Source organism: Rhinatrema bivittatum, chromosome 4 (genome assembly GCF_901001135.1).
Source record: "Rhinatrema bivittatum chromosome 4, aRhiBiv1.1, whole genome shotgun sequence".
Classification (NCBI taxonomy): Eukaryota; Metazoa; Chordata; class Amphibia; order Gymnophiona; family Rhinatrematidae; genus Rhinatrema; species Rhinatrema bivittatum.
In genome coordinates, this window is record NC_042618.1 from 240702984 (window position 1) to 240724540 (window position 21557).

Consider the following 21557-nt stretch of genomic DNA (forward strand, 5'->3'; position numbering starts at 1 on the left):
GGATGGTTTTAGACCAGGGGTTAAAAATGTAGAGTTTTGAATTTTCAAAACTATGCATATTGATTTTTGCTGGAAAAAATATCCACAGAATAAGCAGGTTCAAATTTCTATGGGTAATTTTTCTTTGGGCAGTTTTCAAAAGGAAAGTACGCATATCCTTTCCCTTTAAGAATTAGTGTACAGTCTTGAAAAATCGCTCCCTGTAAGTTTATTTGTCTTATTAATTGGGCATACAGGAGAGCAGTGCCCATTGTGGAAGGCCGCTAAGAAGTCAGGGAAAGAAAGGAAATGGATTTAATAGAATCCAGGGGAACAGTAGAATTTTGTACGTGACATGCTGTGTAAATCCAGTACTGCATTGTAAAATTGGATTTGCTTTCTTTTTTGAAATGCAATGTATGCTGTTTCTGGCTTACCTAAGACTCCTAATGCTGTGTGCATAACATATTAATCAAAATAAATAATTTTTATACTTATTTGGTGCATTACTGACTTATTTGTCTGAGCGTTTGCAGTGTGGTATCCAGAAATATGTTCCCTGTATTTGCCAATATGCACCCTAGGCATGTGCCTAGGGTGGCAAAAATCTGGGATAGGAAGGGTAGCATAATTGCTGTCTCCCAGCATAGTTGTGCGATTGGGTGGAGGACAACCTCCTCCTCCTCTCAGGATTCTTCAGAATAAGAAAGAGAATCTTCAGGTAGACTTTCTCAGCAGAAACAAGCTAGAGCTGGGAGAATGGGATTTGATCCTGGGAGCCTTCCAAAGGATAGTGAATTGATGAGTTTGCACAGGTGCGGACACCAAAGCTGACATGTTCACCAGCCGTTGGGCAGAGGCAGGCCCAGCTGAATAGATGCCCTCCGCTATCCATGGCCAAGGCATAGCCTCCTCTTTCCACCATGGCCTCTTATAGGAGAGTGATAAAGGGGGATAGAGGACCATTCTTTCATGATCCTCCTGGTGGCCCCAGACTGGCCATAGAGTAGAACCTCTCTGCACTTGCCCAGGGAGTGTAGCCTGCCCTGCCAAATACCAGTGCCCTCAATGGAAGACCCATCTCTATTCCGTCTTACAGCCTGGCCATTGAAAGATTTTACCTGCTTGGGAGAGTATACTTTCCAGCTGTAATTTCAACTATGCTGAAAGCACACACACTCTTTACTTCATTAGCTTATATTAGGAACTGGTGAGTGTTGGAAGACTTCTGTCAGGACCATGTAAGCTCCCTATGGAAGGCAGACATTTTGCAGATATTGAACTTCTTGCAAAACGGCCTAGAAAGGGATTAGCTCTCAGTTCCCTAACAGTACAGTTGGTAGCTATAGCATACTATAAGGGGCTACATGAAAGTCACCCAAGTAGCAGCTCACCCAGATGTAATATGGTTTCTAAAACCGCCCTTCAGACCAATAGTCCTGCTGTGGGATCTTAATGTGGTTTTAAGGGCCTTGGTTAAGTCTTCATTTGAACCAATTAAATATTCATCTATAAAGAATCTGTCTCTGAAAACCACCTTTCTAGTAGATGCTCTACTAAGTGCATCTCGGAGCTACAGGCCTTCTTGGATTCAGTCACCTTTCGTCCAGTGCTATCTTTTTTGTCCAAGATGATATTTTCAATTCATGTAAACCAGCTAGTTTTTCTCCCAGCATTCGATAGGGATTATCAGGGGAAAGATAAGAACCTACATAGACTGGCTGTGCATTGTATACTTCTGAGGTACCTAAAGGTGACATCCCTTTATTTAATTGTTTTATATTCTGCTTTTCAAGCACTTCAAAGTGGATTACATTCAGGTACTATAGGTATTTCCCTGTCCCTAGAGGGCTCACAATCTAAGTTTGTTCCTGAGGCAATGGAGGGTGAAGTGACTTGCACAAAGTCACAAGGAGCAGCAGTGTGATTAGAATCTGGTTTCCCTGGTTCATAGCCCACTCCTTCACTGTTACGCTTGCTGCCTGCGGCAGCCCCGCAGTGCAGCCCTCTCACCTCTCTACACAAGCTTCAGGCTCCAGCTCTTCGTCACTGGTGGCGGTGGGCTGCCAGTCTCGACCTTGGACTTCCACCAGCTCCTCCGGCTCTGCTCCACTTCTAGAGACCTCCAGCCAGGATGCCTCCATATATCGGGCCTCTCCGGAGACGCCGCCGGCAGCGCTGCACCCCTCCCTAAGGCGCGCACCAGTGAAACCTTTGAAGGGCCCGCGGCGGGAACCTGGCGCAGACCCGGATGTTGATATCGGTTCCCTCAACAAATAAAAGCTCAGGCAGCACTCCTCAGCGTTGCCTTTGCAACAGGTCGCTTTGGTCTCCTGTTCCAGTTTCCAAGTTCTAGTTGGCTTGTGCTTGTCTTGTTCCTGTGATTCCTGGTTCCTGCTCCTTGTGTTCGTCTCGTCTGTCTACTGGATCGACTACCTGGTTCTGACCTCTGCTACACCTGACCTCGCCTGCCTTCTCCAAGCCTGACCTCTGCTACGCCTGCCTTCTCTGTGCCTCGACCATTGCTACGTCTGACCATGCCTGCCTTCTCCGTGCCTCGACCATTGCTACGTATGACTTCGCCTCAGACATTCTTGAGTCCAGAGTTCCACATTGCTTGCTACACCTTCCAAGTGCCGCCAGCTTCCATTCAAGCTTGACAGTGACGCCTCTGTCCCTATCCTCTGGACATGGACTATTAAGGCTTTGGCCTTCCTTTGCTCAGGCACCTTCAGTTCCTTCTTGTCCCTTGGTGCTTGAGTTCCTGTTCCACGTCCCGTCCAAGATAGGACCACGCCACCTGCTGGCTGCTGTCTCTGGGCTGAAGCATCTCCTACCTATACTCAACCTCGAGGCCCGCCTAAGACCTGCTGGCCCCGGCACCCGAAGGTTCAACCCGAGGGGAACGTAGACTGGTATAGGTGAACCTCCAGTGGCCTCCAGCTTCAGCCCACTCCGCCTGCTGATGGTGGGGACCCGTAGCCCCTCGCCTACGGGTTGCGTCAACCCCACCTCAGCTCAAGGATCCACCTCCTACGCAACATCCACTCCAGACAGGCATTTTGTATAGTTTGGCAGCCCCTGAAAAGGGGAGGCAACCTCCAAAGATACCTTAGCTAGATGGATTAAGGAAACAAAATCTTGACTTACCTGCTGTCGGGCAGACAGGTGCTGGCTGTGCTTCGTGTTACTCCACAAGGGAGCAAACATCATCATGGGCAGAGACATCTTCAGGCTCCTTGGAAGAAATATGTAAGGCAGCTTCCTTTGCAAAGTATTATCAACTGAATGTGCAGGCCATGGCAGACTCTGCTTTTGGGGCGGGAATCCTTAAGACAGCCCTGTCTTCTTCCCTCCCTGGTAAGGAGCAGCTTTAGGTATCTCCTATATGTAAGGACTGGTTTAACAGGAAGAAAAGGAAGGTGAGATTTATTCTTTCCTGATAATTTTCTTGCCTTGATTTTTGCTAGACCACTCCAGATCCCACCCAGGAATATAACTAGTAGAGACAATGTAATCATCTAAAGCAGTGGTCCCCAACCCTGTCCTGGGGGCCCACCAGCCAGTCGGGTTTTCAGGATATCCACCATGAATCTGCATGAGAGAAAATTTGATTGTTATGGAGGCAGTGCATGCAAATTTTCTCTCATGCAAATGAATTGTGGATATCCTGAAAACCCGACTGGCTGGTGGGGCCCCAGGACAGGGTTGGGGACCACTGATCAGTCTGTTCTTCTTCACTTCTTCTCTCTTATGTCATCTTTTGTTCCACTTGAGGAATAGTTTTGCAGATCCTATCATTATTATATTTATTATTCAGGTATTCTTCAGGGGGATTTTTACTTTCGTCACAGCACTTGAGCAGAGGTCTAGGACCATAACCCCCTTTAGAGCATAGAGAGGTGTGTCCTCTGTCTCCATCAGATGAGAGAGAGAAATCCCATATGTAAGGATTGGACTCAAAGAGAGAAAATGATCAGGCAAGAATAAATATCACCTTTCTGTTGTGGTAACAGAGTAATGTTTTCTCTAGTTCTTGTCTGGTTTGGTATGCCTTGCTGGGATGTGAGAGTTAATATTAATCTCCATTGTTTAATAAATTGCTGGATCCATTAATCATTGTTATACCTGTTCTTAAGATGTGACTAAGATGTTTTGTGCAGCTTTCACTTCTGGGTTAATATTTTTTTTTATCTTGGATATAGGTGAGAGGAGAAAGGGGAAATAAGAGGTTTGTGTTTCAAAGCAGAGCAGTTAAATCCTTGCTCCGGTTTTAGGTTTTACTCTTCAGCACAGATGAAGCTCAAGTTCCAAGTAGTACTTTCATACTTGGGATTGCCAACTGGCTACAGATTTTCAGGACAGGTTGATCCACTTCTGCTTTTACCCCAGGACTGGATCATTCAGTCCTGAATATCTGGTCTGATCCAGCATGGCAAAACATATATTCTTATGTTCCCTTAGAAAAGCAGGACTACAAGTCTACAAGTCCTTACATGCAGGACCGGATCAGTCTGTCCCAAAATTCTGGAGCCAGTTGGTAACCATATTCATACACAGGGTTGGAACCAGCACACAGTAAGGCAATTAAACTGTTCCCAGGAGTCCTTACTTGGGCAGTATTTGTTAATTTATTTCAGATAACATTTTTCCATTTTTACAGCTTTTCCCTTACATACCCTTGGATAAGTTCTCCGCTGAGACTTTCTGTGAAAATCTGATTTGCAGCAGCAAAGTGGGTGTCTGAATCCATGGCAACTACACTTCCCAGCAGTTGCTAATGCAGATTCCATCATGGCACGTGCCCTGTGGAGCAGGGGCTGTCATCACTTCCTATGTGGTACCTCAGTATGTTTCTGCTATGAAAGTAAATGCTTTACAGAGGAAAAGAGCTAGCAGGAGCTCACTTTTTCCTTTGAAGAAGCCCTGGGAGTTCTTGAAATGGATAGAGATATAACCATCTTCTGCATATCTATATATAAACACACCTCCACATGCAAACTCAAACTTTTTTTTCTACATGCTAACAAGTCATACAGTAAAATACCCTTTCTGATTAAGCTATTTATCTTCATATGGAGGGGAAAGAGGAGAAAGGGAGAGAGATTTTTAAGTATTGGTCCAGTCTGTTGTCTGTCTTCTGTTCAAATCCTTCCACCTTGACAGCTTTAGTGTGCCATTTCCGAGTTGTTTCTTGCCTGTGGCTACATTTTGTAGAAGCACTAGTAGGAGCCCAATAGATTCATACATTGTTTGTCCCAAAAGAAGAATCTATAATCCAGGTGGCGATAAGAGCATGTGGCAGTTTTCCTGGTGAGTTTTGCCCCATGTGATCTAAAACCTAAAAAATTCTTAATTGATATGGTCTGCTTCTTGGTAGTAAAGCAATGGAGATATGTCAATGTTCAAATCTGACCAACAGCCTTTGTGGCAAGTTTTGATATAAGTAATGGAGATTGGATTTAGGCCATCCTTGTTCTGCTGCTATTTAGAGGTTATCCCAATTCAGATTTTGAAGCAATCTTTCATCTACCTTGGACAGACTGTGAGTGGGAAAGGTTGGAAGAAGCAGCAGACTTTGTCCAAAGAGCAGCCCCAGCTGGGATTGCCAGATGCATAAACTCTTTGAGTGCGCTGGCAAATCTCTTAACCATAAGAAGATATTGTGAAGCCTTAGGGAATAGTTGCAGAAAGAGGGATGGGAAGGAATATCTGATTAGCGATCTGAAGATTGTTAACTTTGGAACTTCCCTTCCCCCCTTTTGGGCTTCAGTGCACTTTTCATCACAGCCCTGCCATTCTGTGTAAGGGCATAATGCACAGAAATGGGTGGGATGGGAATATGTAGAGCTGGGTCAGTGAACAGTTAGATGCTAAACTGGGTAAAGATGGTTTACAGAAAATCTTTTCACAGGCTTTCAGGCTGTGTGGCTGATTATTTATTTATTTTTTCTTGTAAGCTTGCAGACTGATATGAACATTACTTTCTAAAACCTGACTACCTGCAAAATTCAATGTGGATGTCTCTTCTTGTATGTGAAGCTGATTCCATACCAAGTGTTCTGGGATGGTAGATGATGAAATACATGGCTTACCTGTATAAAACTGAAATGATTCAAATTTAGAAATCTTTTTTCCCTTTTGCAGTGTTTTTGAAGATGAAAATGCTAAACTCCGTCAAATAAAGCTGGACAATCAGGTTAGTAGATGTTATATGAACAATACAGTTACATGTTAGCACTGGGACTTTTTGGCATGCAAGTTGGTAGGTAACGAGTGATCATATTTGCTGATGACACAAAATTATTCAAAGTTGTTAAATCACAAGAAGATTGTGAGAAATTACAAGAGGACCTGGGAGACTGGGCATGCAAATAGCAAATGAAATTTAATATGGACAAGTGCAAAGTGATGCACTTAGGGAAGGGTAACCCAAATTATAGTTTCACAATGCAAGTTTCCACATTAAAAGCCACCATTCAGGAAAAGGCTATAGGCATTGTTGATTCTATGTAAAATCTTCTGCTCAGTGTGCAGCAGCAGCCAAGAAAGCAAATAGTATGCTAGGAATTATTAGGAAAGGATTGGAGAATAAGAAAAGAGAATATCATAATGCCTCTGTATCGCTCCATGGTACGACCTCATCGCGAGTATTGTGTGCAGTTCTGGTCACTAGATCTCAGAAAAGATACAGAGAAGGGCAACCAAAATGATAAAGGGGATGGAATAATTCCCATGTGAGGAAAGGCTAAAGAGGTTAGGACTCTTCAGTTTGGAGAAGAGAGGGCCGAGGTTGTAAAGTTCAGTTCAGTTACTCACCTTGGAAAGGTGTTGAGGTAGTGTGATTTGGTTTGATTAGATACCAACATTTGATAATCAAGAGAGCAGTGAGTCACTCTGGCTGACTAACTGAAGTTAGACTGTTTGGATTTCCCAACCCTCCCCTAGCTCATCCTTTAATTTATAGGCAGGTGCCACTTTCACCAAAAAAAACAAACCAAAAAAAACTTTGAGAGTTTGATCAGTCCTTTGTAGGCCACTACCAGACATATAGTGAATTCACTAATACATTTAAAGGACGTTAATTAGCACATTCCTACTCCCATAGCAACCTAAAACTTAACTAGGAACTGAACAAAATTGAGATGAAGGCAGCAGCCCAGCAGCAAGAGGGGGGCTTCCCAGTCTTTTGCATCGAGTGTCACATGTATGATTTTTTACCCGCCGGTGAGAAGTTGTACATGTGCATGCGATGCAAAGAGCTCCTGGCTCTCAGAGAACGAGTCCGATCTCTGGAAGCTAGAGTGGCAGACCTGGAGGAGCTGAGGCAGACAGAGAGGTGTATAGATGAGACCTTCAGGGACATAGTAGCCAAGTCCCAACTTCAGACTGGCAGCCCTGGTGCTGCCTTGGAGGAAGAAGGTCTCATGATTGGAGAGCATCAACAGGGTGCAGCAGGAAAGGATCCTGTAGCAAGGACCTGCTCTCCAGGTGATGCATTGTCCTTTCGCACTGAGGATATCTCCCCAAGGCCTACTGCCCAGGAGGGAAGGGTTAGATCGGCCGTCATAGTTGGTGATTTGATTATTAGGAATGTAGATAGCTGGGAGGCTGGTGGGCACGAGGATTGCCTGGTAACATGCCTACCTGGTGCGAAGGTGGCTGACCTCACGTGTCACCTAGATAGGATTTTAGACAGTGCTGGGGAGGAGCCGGCTGTCGTGGTACATGTGGGCACCAACGACATAGGAAAATGTGGGAGGGAGTTTCTGAAAGCCAAATTTAGGCTCTTAGGTAGAAAGCTTAAATCCAGAACCTCCAGGGTAGCATTCTCTGAAATGCTCCCTGTTCCACGCGCAGGTCACCAGAGGCAGGCAGAGCTCCGGAGTCTCAATGCGTGGATGAGATGATGGTGCAAGGAAGAGGGATTCAGTTTTGTTAGGAACTGGGGAACCTTTTGGGGAAGGGGGAGTCTCTTCCGAAGGGATGGGGTCCACCTTAACCAGGGTGGAACCAGACTGCTGGCGCTAACCTTTTAAAAAGGAGAGAGAGCAGCTTTTAAACTAGAACAAAGGGGAAAGCCGACAGTCGCTCAGCAGCGCATGGTTCAGAGAGAGGTATCTTCAAAGGATACTAATGATGCATTAGAATTAGAGCATCCCGACAGTGAGGTTCCAATAAGAAAAGTAGTCCAAGTGCCTGTAACTAAAAACTCACCTGAGTTAAAAAAAAAAAATTCTAACTTATTCCTATCAATTAAAAAGCAGAATGAAAATACAAACAAAAAACAAACTTTGAAATGTTTGTATGCTAATGCCAGAAATCTTAGAAGAAAGATGGGAGAATTAGAATGTATAGCAGTGAATGATGACATAGACTTAATTGGCATCTCAGAGACATGGTGGAAGGAGGACAACCAATGGGACAGTGCTATACCAGGGTACAAATTATATCGCAATGACAGAGAGGAGCACTCGGGAGGAGGTGTGGCACTTTATGTCCGGGATGGCATAGAGTCCAACAGGATAAACATCCTGCATGAGACTAAATGCAAAATTGAATCTTTATCGGTAGAAATCCCTTGTGTGTCGGGGAAGACTATAGTGATAGGAGTATACCACCATCCACCTGGTCAAGATGGTGAGACGGACAGTGAAATGCTAAGAGAAATTAGGGAAGCTAACCAAATTGGTAGTGGTGTAATAATGGGAGACTTCAATTACCACAATACACTGGTGCAGGATAATGAATCTTTAATCACCACAATTTCAATAATAGTCATAATCAGTTCCAATGGATAAAGGATCTCAATGTTAATGATGGCGACTCCAAACCGTTCAAAATGACAGCGTTTAAATTGATCCCCCGACACGGTCCCGGAGCGGGTATCTCTGTAAAGATTTAAATATACCCTTGGTCCCCCCCGACGCAGCCTGGCGAAACACGGGACCGTGTCGGGGGATCAATTTAAACGCTGTCATTTTGAACGGTTTGGAGTCGCCATCATTAACATTGAGATCCTTTATCCATTGGAACTGATTATGACTATTATTGAAATTGTGGTGATTAAAGATTCATTATCCTGCACCAGTGTATTGTGATACTTGCTTACGTGCAAGGTTTTCTGCTCCTTCTCAGTTTAGACTTCAATTACCCCAATATTGACTGGGTAAATGTATCATCGGGACATGCTAGAGAGATAACGTTCCTGGATGGAATAAATGATAGCTTTATGGAGCAATTGGTTCAGGAACCGACGAGAGAGGGAGCGATTTTAGATCTAATTCTCAGTGGAGCACAGGATTTGGTGAGCACAGGATTTGGTCACTATTGCCAAGCGGTGGTGGGGCCGCTTGGCAATAGTGACCATAATATGATCAAATTTGAATTAATGACTGAAAGAGGAACAATATGCAAATCCACGGCTCTCGTGCTAAACTTTCAAAAGGGAAACTTTGATAAACTTTGATAAGGGCAACCTTTTCGTTACTTGTAAACCGGAATGATTTGTATTGCATACAGGAATTCCGGTATATAAAAATTAAAAATAAATAAATAAATAAAATAAAATGAGAAAAATTGTTAGAAAAAAACTGAAAGGAGCAGCTACAAAAGTAAAAAGTGTGTAAGAGGTGTAGTCATTGTTAAAAAAAAAATACCATTCTAGAAGCACAGTCTAGATGTATTCCACACATTAAGAAAGGTGGAAAGAAGGCAAAACGATTACCGGCATGGTTAAAAGGGGAGGTGAAAGAAGCAATTTTAGCCAAAAGATCTTCATTCAAAAATTGAAAGAAGGATCCAACAGAAGAAAATAGGATAATGCATAAACGTTGGCAAGTTAAATGTAAGACATTGATAAGACAGGCTAAGAGAGAATTTGAAAAGAAGTTGGCCGTAGAGGCAAAAACTCACAGTAAAAACTTTTAAAAATATATCCAAAACAGAAAGCCTGTGAGGGAGTCAGTTGGACCGTTAGATGATCGAGGGATTAAAGTGGCACTTGGAGAAGATAAGGCCATCGCGGAAAGATTAAATGATTTCTTTGCTTCGGTGTTTACTGAAGAGGATGTTGGGGAGGTACCCGTACTGGAGAAGGTTTTCATGGGTAATGATTCAGATAGACTGAATCAAATCACGGTGAACCTAGAAGATGTGGTAGGCCTGATTGACAAACTGAAGAGTAGTAAATCACCTCGACCGCATGGTATACACCCCAGAGTTCTGAAGGAACTAAAAAATGAAATTTCAGACCTATTAGTAAAAATTTGTAACCTATCATTAAAATCATCCATTGTACCTGAAGACTGGAGGATAGCAAATGTAACCCCAATATTTAAAAAGGGCTCCAGGGGCAATCCGGGAAACTACAGACCGGTTAGCCTGACTTCAGTGCCAGGAAAAATAGTGAAAAGTGTTTTAAACATCAAAATCACAGAACATATAGAAAGACATGGTTTAATGGAACAAAGTCAGCATGGCTTTACCCAAGGCAAGTCTTGCCTCACAAATCTGCTTCACTTTTGTAAGGAGTTAATAAACATGTGGATAAAGGTGAACCGGTACATGTTGTATACTTGGATTTTGAGAAGGCGTTTGACAAAGTTCCTCATGAGAGGCTTCTAGGAAAAATAAAAAGTCATGGGATAGGTGGCGATGTCCTTTCGTGGATAGCAAACTGGCTGAAAGACAGGAAACAGAGAGTAGGATTAAATGGACAATTTTCTCAGTGGAAGGGAGTGGGCAGTGGAGTGCCTCAGGGATCTGTATTGGGACCCTTACTTTTCAATATATTTATAAATGATCTGGAAAAAAATACGACGAGTGAGATAATCAGATTTGCAGATGATACAAAATTGTTCAGAGTGGTTACCGTAAATCACAAGCAGACTGTGACAAATTGCAGGAAGACCTTGTGAGACTGGAAAATTGGGCATCAAAATGGAAGATGAAATTTAATGTGGATAAGTGCAAGGTGATGCATATAGGGAAAAATAACCCATGCTATAGTTACACATGCTAGGTTCCATATTAGGTGCTACAACCCAAGAAAGAGATCTAGGCGTCATAGTGGATAACACATTGAAATCGTCGGTTCAGTGTGCTGCGGCAGTCAAAAAAGCAAACAGAATGTTGGGAATTATTAGAAAGGGAATGGTGAATAAAACGGAAAATGTCATAATGCCTCTGTATCGCTCCATAGTGAGACCGCACCTTGAATACTGTGTACAATTCTGGTCGCCGCATCTCAAAAAAGATATAATTGCGATGGAGACTGTACAGAGAAGGGCTACCAAAATGATAAGGGGAATGGAACACCTCCCCTATGAGGAAAGACTAAAGAGGTTAGGACTTTTCAGCTTGGAGAAGAGACAGTTGAGGGGGGATATGATAGAGGTGTTTAAAATCATGAGAGGTCTAGAACGGGTAGATGTGAATCGGTTATTTACTCTTTCAGATAATAGACTAGGGGGCACTCCATGAAGTTAGCATGTGGAACATTTAAAACTAATCGGAGAAAGTTCTTTTTTACCCAACGCACAATTAAACTCTGGAATGGAGGTTGTCAGCCACAGCCTTCCAGTTGATAGTAAACCACTGGGGAGCACCAGCCATGGACCTCCTGGCAACCTGGTCCAATGCCCAAGTTCCCAACTTCTTCAGTCACAGACGGGACCCACAATCCTAAGGGATCAATGCCTTCGTCCAGATCCGGCCACAGGAAGTCCTGCTTATACGCCTTCCCTCCGTGGCCGCTTTTGGGTGGGATCCATCCACACAGTAGGAACACCACAGGGGACCAGTACTTCTAGTGGCCCCGGACTGGCCAAGAAGGCCGTGGTACGCAGACATGCAAAGACTACTGACAGGGAGCCCTCTCCCTCTACCTCCACACAGGGATCTGCTCCAACAAGGCCTGATCCTCCACGAAGACCCAACTCGATTCTCTTATGATCTTGCCATTGAGAGGACACGCCTGAAGAAGAGCGGATACTCGGGGGGCGGTGATTGATACTCTGCTCCGAGCATGCAAGTTTTCCACATCTCTAACCTACATACGAATATGGAGAATATTCGAAGCCTGGTGTAAAGACAGCGACATCCTCCCGCGGACAGTCAAAATCCCCACGATTCTGGAATTCCTGCAGAACGGCCTACAGAAGGGGTTGTCCCTCAACTCTATCAAAGTACAGGTGGCCACGTTGGCCTGCTACAGAGCCAAGATGGAGGGCGGAACCCTAGCCTCTCACCCGGACATCTCCTGCATCCTGAAAGGGGTCAAGCAGATCCGACCACCCCTAAAGTGGCCGGTACCATTATGGAATCTCAATCTAGTCTTAGATTTCCTAGCAGGAGCCTCCTTCAGACCCACCTGCGGCCTGTCCCTCAGACTACTAACTTTGAAGACTGCATTTCTAGTGGCAGTCTTTCGGCCCAGCGCATCTCCGAACTCCAAGCACTGTCCTGTCGAGAACGGTTCCTCAGGTTCACACCGGGATCCATACAGCTATGTATGGTCCCCTCCTTCCTACCAAAAGTGGTTTCTTACTTCCATCTAAACCAAACCATCTCGCTACCATCGCCAGACGAGCATAAGGACTAGGAGCATCGCACTGCCTTCGCCATCTTAACGTCGGCAGATTCCTAATCCGATACCTGGAAAAGTCTGAATCCATACGAAAGACGGACCACCTCTTTGTCCTTCATAGCGGGAAGAAACAAGGGGAAGCAGCCTCACGGGCAACCCTAGCCCGCTGGATCAAAGAAGTTATCAAGGTGGCCTACGTAGAGGCAGGCAAGCCTCCACCTCTACAAGTCAAGGCCCATTCTACTAGAGCCCAGGAAGTGTCTTGGGCGGAAACCAAGATGCTATCACCCGCCGAGATCTGTCGGGCCGTGACATGGTCCTCCATTCATACCTTCTCTAGATTCTATCGCCTGGATGTTCAGGCTCTGGAGGACACAGCATTCGCAAGGGCAGTACTAAGTAGACCACGGGCAGCCTCCCACCCAGTTCGGGAGTAGCTTTTGTACATCTCATTGGTCCTGAGTCCATCTGCTACACGCTAGGAAATGGAGAAATTACTTACCTGATAATTTTGTTTTCCTTAGTGTAGACAGATGGATTCAGTATCCCGCCCACGGCTGCCGACAATCACGGAATCCTCGGGAGAAAATCCCTGAGAACAGGACAAACACGGGAAAGCAAAGCTTTCCTCAAATTAGGACACCCATACCTACCGGGTGTCGGCGTTTTTCAGTTGAGTACACTGGCGGTCTCCAGCTATAACCACATCAACCAGTTCAAGTTAACCAAGTTATGCAAGTTAATCAAGTTAAACAAACTGGCTAAGCTCATCCATAAAACTGCATTCTCCAAACAGAAATCTCAGATCAGCAAATAAAGGACTACTAAAGATTCATGGTCTGCCGGTAAGCATCGTTTCTGATAGAGGAGTTCAATTCATGGCCCGATTTTGGAGAGAACTCTGTAAGAAATTAAAAATTGAACTTGATTTTTCTTCAGCTTACCACTCCCAATCCAACGGTCTTACCGAATGGACTAATCAGTCCCTTAAGACCTTCCTTCGATCATATGTTAATCAGCATCAAGACAACTGGGCATCCTTATTGATGTGGGCAGAGATGTGTCACAACAATCGTGTGGCTCAGGCCACTGGAAAGATGCCCTTTTTGTCGTATTTGGAAGACATCCCCGAGTTCCACTATCCATCACTACACCATTAGCATGTCCTGCAGTTAAACAAACCATCCATTCTATGGCTAAGCTTTGGGAGGAGACACGATGCCTCTTATAAAAGACTGTTTTGAAAATTAAGATTCAAGCCGATAAAAAGAGAAGACCGACTCCTCAACTTCAATCTGGAGATCTGGTTTGGTTAAGCACTCGAAATCTTCGTTTGCGCATACCATCTTTGAATTTCACACCCAGATTTGTTGGTCCTTTTCCTATTGACAAGCAAATCAACAAAGTCGTGTTTAAACTTAATCTACCATCATCTCTATGTATCCATGACGTTTTCCACATTTCACTTCTCAAACCAGCAATTCTGTCATGGGCCTCTAGAAAGAAAAAAAAACCTAATACCTCGATTGCTGAAAGCGATACACTATTCAAGGTCGAGGAAATTTTGGATTGTAGAAGAAATAAAGGAACTCTACAATATCTGGTCTCCTGGAAAGACTATAGGCTGGAGGAAAACAAGTGGGAGCCAGCCCGCAATATACAGGCTCCCCATCTGCTCAAAGAATTCCATCAACGCTTCCCCCTTAAGCCCAGACCTAAAGAAAATAGAAGGGGGCCTTTGCGGGGAAGGTACTGTTACCGTTCAGCAAGACTCCCGCGGTATGCAGCTCGATGGCATTGTTCAGCTCAGCGCAGCACCGCATACCTTGCGGCATGACTCTGCCCCCTTTTTGTCGTCAGCAGCCTGGCCGGAAGTTCCCGCGGTAGCGCGGGAAAAATACTATATTTAAAGGGAGCTTTCCAGCACAGCATCGCCTTGGCTACAGGCTTGCTTGTGCTGAAGCTTCAGTGGTTCCTGCCTGCATTCTTGTCTGCTGTTTGTCTTGACCCGGTTTGCTCCTTGGCCCTGCCTTGTCTAGCTGCCTGCCTTCGGATCTGTTTGCTTCTGTACTCTTGTCAGCTGCCTGCCCCGACCCGGACTGCCTCTTGGCCTGCCTTGCTGTACTGCCTGCTGTCGGATCTGTTTGCTCTGGAACTCTTGCCAGCTGCCTGCCCCAACCGGACTGCCTCTCGGACAACCCTGATCATCTCACAGAATAAGGTAAGGCAGTTCTCTACATTGGTTCTACTATCAAATCAGTAACACCATGCCTATTGAGGACATTTACAAAGCTGAAACTTGGTTGTTAGTTCACACCTTCACACCCCACTACTGTCTGGACAATCTTTCAAGAAGTGACAGTAACTTTGGTCAACCATGGGATGGGGTCTGAGTTGCTTATTCAGAAAATACTCTGCTGTAATCTTCAGCCTTGTTTATTGATGGAGAAAGCATAAATGGAGTTCTCTGCAGTCATGCGTATTACCCACCCACCTCCCTGAAAAGTCTACTACAGAACTAAAGCTAAGCTCTACTATTAACTGAGGGGCTCATGAGGCATTACCTGCACAGGAACTCCCATGCATGCTCAGTAGAGCAAAAGCTGTTTGAGCTAAGACAGAGAGATCTGTTTGGTGCTGTCGGATGATGTCGCCCCATGTGTCATGGCTGATTCATCCTGTTGTCTACAGAGAACCCCATTTACTGTAAAGAAGCTTGTTTTGTGTGTGTGTGTTTGGGTGAAGGGTTTCCTTTTTTCCTTAGAACCATAGAACATACAAATGCTATGCTGGATCAGACCAAGATCCTTTGAGCCCAGCATCCTGTCTGACAGTGGCTAGTCCAGGTCACAAGTACTCAGCACATCCCAAAAAAAAAAACAGTGTGTCCTCTTGTTTTAGTATTATTTGAAAGGGTAAACAACTGTCCTTTATTTACCTGTTTTGCCCCACTCATGATTTTATAAACTTCTATGTCACTCATCAGCTGTCTCTTTTCAAAACTGAAAAGCTCTTACCTATATCATAAGGGAGCTATTCCCTCTCCTTTATCATTTTTGTTGCCTTTCTTTATACCCTTTTCTAGTTCCACTATGTGTGTTTCTTTTCTTTTTTTTTTTTGAGATGATGGCAGTCCGAACTCCACACTATCCTCTAGGTATGATCACACCATGGCTCAATTTAGAGGCAATATGATGATCTCTGTTTTCTTCTCAATCCCTTTTCTGATAATTTCTATTTGCTTTTTTTGACCACTGCTGCACATTTGCTCAGGATTTAAATGTATTGTCCGTAAAGGTCCTTTTCCTGGATGGTGACTCAAATCAGAAATTAGCACTCAGGCCGATACAGAACGGTGTGCTCAGCTGAGTGCACCATTTAGCCCCCGTTTGGCCGTGCGTTTTTGACGCACTATTATTACCCCTTATACTGTAAGGGGTAATAATAGTGCGCCTCCTTATTAGCGCAGGCCCGAATTTAAATAAAGAATCGCACGCTCAGGAGAGGTGCCTGGGTGCGCGTCGGGAGAGCAGGCACTCTCCTCGGAGCACCGGCTCTCCCGAGGACTTTATTGAATGGGCCTGATTGTGTAGCTGTAGTTGGGATGATTTTTCCTTATGGGTATCACTTTGAACTTTTTCACATTAATTTTCATCTGCCATTCAGATGCCCAGTCCCCTAGTCTCGCAAACTCCTTCTGTAGTTCTTCACAGTCCGCTTCCTGTAACAACTTTGAATAATTTTGTCCTCACTTATTGCTCCCTTCTGTCTCCCTCTAACATCAGCATCCCCCCTTTCCTGAGAACACTTGCTTACTCAAAAGTTAGAAGGGTGCCTCTTGTGAACCATTCCCCTCTGTGCTGCTTATACCAGAGGTCCCTACGAAAACAGCAGTTATCTTCCCTTCTTTTCCATGCTTCACTGCACCATCTTTGTGGCACGCTGTTATCCTGATGGACAGGCAATCTGAACTTGGATCCTCTTCATTGCAGCACACAGCGCTGCATCCTGAATCATAGGACCAAATCCATTTTGTAGCTAAAATTTAATTTTTTTTATTTTTTTTTTGTAATTTAATTTTATTCAGGAAAAACCAGTCACAACAAAAAATACAATCCAGCCGGACAAAAAATATTGATGCAATAGATACAGCCAAACTGTCATCAGGAACAATAGATGAATAAAGGTGCATGACATAACAACTTAAACCAATAAGGATATTCTGGTAATTTTACACACACACACCCCCCCCCCCCCTGTATTCTCCCTTCCCTCCCCTCCCCTATACAAACTCCTGGCAGTGAGGTGGACTAAGATGAATAGACACTCACAACTCCGTTCCCCCCCCCCCCCCCCCTCCTTCTTGAGGCCAGTCACCCCATGCTATGGTCTCACGCCATCTAATGTATGGACCCCAAGCTTTATGGAAATGACTGAGAGCATCATGAATCTGAGCAGTCAGTTTTTACATAATCTAAGCTGAACATTCGATTTCTGAGGCTCACTAGCTTTATGCCACCAAGCAGCCAATTCACATCTCACCACCACAATTATATATTGGATCAGGTTCCAATACTTTTCATCAACTGTGCATAAATCTATAAAGAGTAGTAACCATCTCGGATTGCATTCAATCCGACAACCCTTAATCTCAAAAATGAGATCCAGGATCCATTTAATTTTAAGGGAGCAGCATGCTATATTGAGGAACTCATCAACTAATCAAAAGTATGGAAACTTTATTTTTATATGAACTGCATCATACATGATTTGCCTTTTCTCACCCTTTCATTTTTTTTCTAAGCAGTGATCTCCCTATTGTTAAGGCTTGATTAGTTTTGCTAAATAAATTAGTACATTTTGCCTGTTCACTCACCTTGAACCCTTCTTTTGCCTTTGGTTTCTGCTGTCCCTTTTCTTTTGATGTTCTGTGACATTGTTTCCACTGTGTTATTCAGATGCATAGAAAAGCACTGTAGTTAAATAATGGAGGTGGGAGTACTCTGTGTCCTAGAATGCTCAGGAAATATGAAAAGAAAAGCAGTAACTGCTGATGAAAAGAGGAGCTTAAGGTAAATGTGGGGGCACTCAACAATAAATAATTTAACCAAAAAAGAATCACCTCAAAGCTGTATGAAAGCTGGGATTCAGCTAACAAGAAAACTTGTCTGAAAAGGGGTTCCTTGTGTCCTTAAATCAGCTGTTGGAATAATTAATAGTGAAAATGAAAGGTATATATTGTAGCTTACATAACAGGGGAACTGCCATTTACTGTCACCCTGTTCAGTGTTTGGGAGGTCTTGCACTCATGTCAATCAAATGGAATAGCTTTGTGAAGTGCCTTGCAATTTTCAGTAATTATTTCTGTGTTAAATTAGTTCTGAGAATTTCTTCTCTTCACCACTCGCCCCCACTTCTCAAGTGGTACAGTCCCTCTCTTGTATTTTCTGAGAGCTGTAGCCTCTGGGAGCTACTGATCGTCATCCCTTTATAGCAGTGAGTGCTGTGCTGGCTCCTGTCGTAGCCTGTTACCATCATGGTAGCATCTCTTTGAGTCCCTCGGCACTTCTCGTATTTCTGCTTCTCTCTGTCAGTCCTTTCCAGGGAACCATGTCTATTGAGAAGGTGAGTGTCCCTTTCACCTTTAATCCCTATATAGAAGGCAGCTTTTGACAGGCATGGAAATAAAATTGTGTAACCACGGTTTTGAAAAGCATGTACTATTTCTAGTGAAAACTTCCATAAAGTGACATTACTGCTGTTGGATGTGAGATCTACCTTTCATTTTTCTTTCTTGTGATCAGTTTTAATGTGTACAGCTTTATACATTGTTTAATTTTGTTTTATAGAACGATAGAATAAGCAAAGGTACTTAGCATTGCTATTAGAGTTTGTCAAAGCTAAGAAGTTTTGGGGGTTTTTTTGTTAGTTTTAAACAATTTTTCAACAGCTTTGCCAGTCCACGGTGAGCAAACCATGCTAGTTATGTCTCATTTGTTTATCTGATAATTTCTGCACTTTATGTTCTTACTGGTTAAAATGCTAATTTCAGGGGAAGCAATTTTTGTGTTACTCTTTTCATATCTTGCATTGAGGATTAGTGTTGTGACCCAGAGGATGTTTTCATTAGTTCTCACTCTCAAGAAGACCCAGGTCTTGCTGACCTTTTCATTAATCCCCTTCTATGAGAAATTCAGCCTCACTGTCCAAAAGAAGGATCAAAACTAAGGTCCTTAAGATTTTTTTTCTTTGTTTCTGTTTTTGAAATACTGTCAGTATCCTACAATCAGATAAGAATAGGAGAGGGTGCATTCTAATGGTCAGAGTGTTAGCTGGAAACTAGGAATCTAGGTTTTTTAATTTTTTCATTCTACCTTTCCTGACTGGCCAATTACTTCAGAGTGGATTATATTCAAGTACCGTATCCCCAGAGGGTTTACAATCTAAGGGGATAATTTACTAAGCATTTTTCCATTGACACAGAATTGGAGAAAAGCCTTAGTAAATCTAGTCCTAAGTTTGTACCTGAGGCAATGGAAGGTGAAATGACTTGCCTGAAGTCACAAGGAAAACAGCAGGATTTGACCTCCTTCACTCAAATCCTGCTTATCCCACTGATGCTGCTTCTGATCTGGACCAAGTCACTTTTATCACCTATTGCTTCTAGCACCTACTTATATATGGAAGCTCTGGTTTCTTCTTTTGCAAATGGACTCCATCATTCTTGGGCTTACATGCTTGCTTTCCGCTTCTTGGCAATAATTACAATCAGGACTGGCTCTAGGGTAATCAGTGTGTGCAAAAATGGAAATTGCAACCCACCTCCACCCTGTGAAAAATACCAACTTCACTCACTCCACAACGTGCAGCTTCTTCAGAAATCTCCTCCCACTCCCACCCCCCAGTATAATGCCTACCTAACCCTGTGATAAATTCAGGTTTTTACTACCCCTGGGCCTGTTGGTGTCATCACCTTCTCACCTCACCTTGGAAGGTCAGACAACACCAGTGACGGCTGGGATCTGTACAGGGTGGGACAGAACCACAATACAAACCCTACACCTCAAATTCTATAAATATATGCTGCGCCCACAGAACCTCCCCCCAACAATGAGTGTAGAGTAGAACTAAGACATTTCTCCTTATGGTACAAAAAAAAGGTAAATGTTGGTGTCATCTCAATAAAAGCTACTATAAGCTAGACCACTAGGTACTTTGTGAAGTTAAACAAAACCCTACAAAAAGTCATTTAATCTATATAGCAAATTTGCTATACCAATTAGGCCCTAGAACATCAGTATACTCCCTGCTAGGAAAACAGAACAAGCCAGATTGCTACAGTTCCCTATACAGAAACTACATACTAGCATAATCCCTCACCTTGGTCACTTATACAGAACACAGACAGATCCTTGTCAAATACAGAATGTGACCACAAACTAGAAATAGAAATACCGTCTATGGACAAAAACTGACATAGAAACCCCAAGATGCTGGAAACACAGAAATGTTTCCTCCTACTGTGCAAAATACAAAGATATTGGAGTCATATATTCCCAAAGCTAATTTAATCCAATTTCTAAACCGAAAATAATTTTTTCTGCCTTTGTTGTTTGGACAATTTAATTTTCTAATTATAGTGGTTCTGGTCTTTTTTTTTCTCTCTGAGGACAAGCAGGATGGTAGTTCTCACACATGGGTGACATCATTGGATGGGACCTGGTCTGGAACTTTGATCTCAAAGATTCTAGAACTTTCAAACATGCCCTACCGAGCATGTGCAGCTGTGGTTATCCCCCTGCTCCCTAGGCAGAGTCCCTCAGTCTTTTTTTCTATGGAGCCGTGTGGTCACAGCAGCTATGTGTCATGGGTATTCAGCTTTGCTCTCTCCTCACGGTTTTTGTAACTGATTTTTTCTAGAGCTGCAGCTATTTTTCTTTCCTTTACCTTACGGTAGTTTTCTTTTCTTTATTTTCCTGTTTTCTTCTTCTTTCCACTGTCTGCCAGCCACATAATGGGCCTTAGTCGCTGTGCAGCCTGGCAGAGTCTAATAGTATCTCTTATTAAATAAATACTGCACCTGCAGTTTAGTATCTGTGTCCTCTCCTTGCTCTGTCTGTTTTTCTACCTTTGTCAGGTACCGGCAGGACTAAAAGAATGTATCTATAGAGGCTACTACGTCCTCACTGTATAATTATACAACTTTGAACCAACACTCATGAGGAACCTAATCTTTTTTTCAATGAATTATTTTATATAATATATTTTGGGAATTAGTATCAGAAAATAATGTGCGCTTACAGTTGTCTGGCTCTTGCCCACAAAGGGCTGCAACCAGTTTCGTGTATATGGCACTTATGATCACCTCATTTACTATTTCCCAATAATTTTTATATTTTTAAAATTGCTTCAATCATGCATTTTGTATCACCAAACTTTAAAAACCCTTGTAAAAAGTGCACATATATCCCAAATCACTTATGATTAATTTATCTTCAACTTTGACCGACACCGCGGTCTTCCAATGTTTCATCCGCTGTTTTTTCTCCGCGTTTCACATGCTCTTCAACTCCCGAAAACAGTTTCTTTCTTTTCTCTGTTGATGCTGCCTTCCACGTTACACACACTATTCAACTCCCAACATTGGCAATGTTTCGGCGTCTAATATCGCCTTCTTCAGGGGATTCAACTTATTGAAAAATAGCACATTATCTTTCTGTTCTCAACTTCTCATTCAAAATACTTTTGATAGTTTCAAAAACTGACCATTTACACAATAAGACTTACTAATGTTCTTCAGCCACAACCGGCTCCGTCCCGCAGCACACTTTCAAAAGATGGCACTTCTCGCTCAAACTATGAGTACCGGAAGTGTCCATTTTAAATAGCTCAACCTCCTTCACTTTATACCAATCTGCTTCTTTAACACAAATACACTAACCAATCAACCTCTTTGTTGAGTCCTTCGGGGTGTACCGACCGCAATTTA

At 43.3% G+C, this 21557-nt stretch overlaps 1 protein-coding gene across 2 annotated transcripts in view; it reads left to right on the plus strand.

Moving 5' to 3' along the window:
* Positions 1-21557, plus strand: part of TULP3 (TUB like protein 3) — a 186380-nt gene that overhangs the window by 11545 nt on the left and 153278 nt on the right. For both annotated transcript variants that reach the window (XM_029599970.1, XM_029599971.1), the window contains exon 2: positions 6127-6178. In XM_029599970.1, the coding sequence (XP_029455830.1) occupies positions 6127-6178 (52 nt within the window). The remainder of the gene's footprint in view (positions 1-6126; positions 6179-21557) is intronic.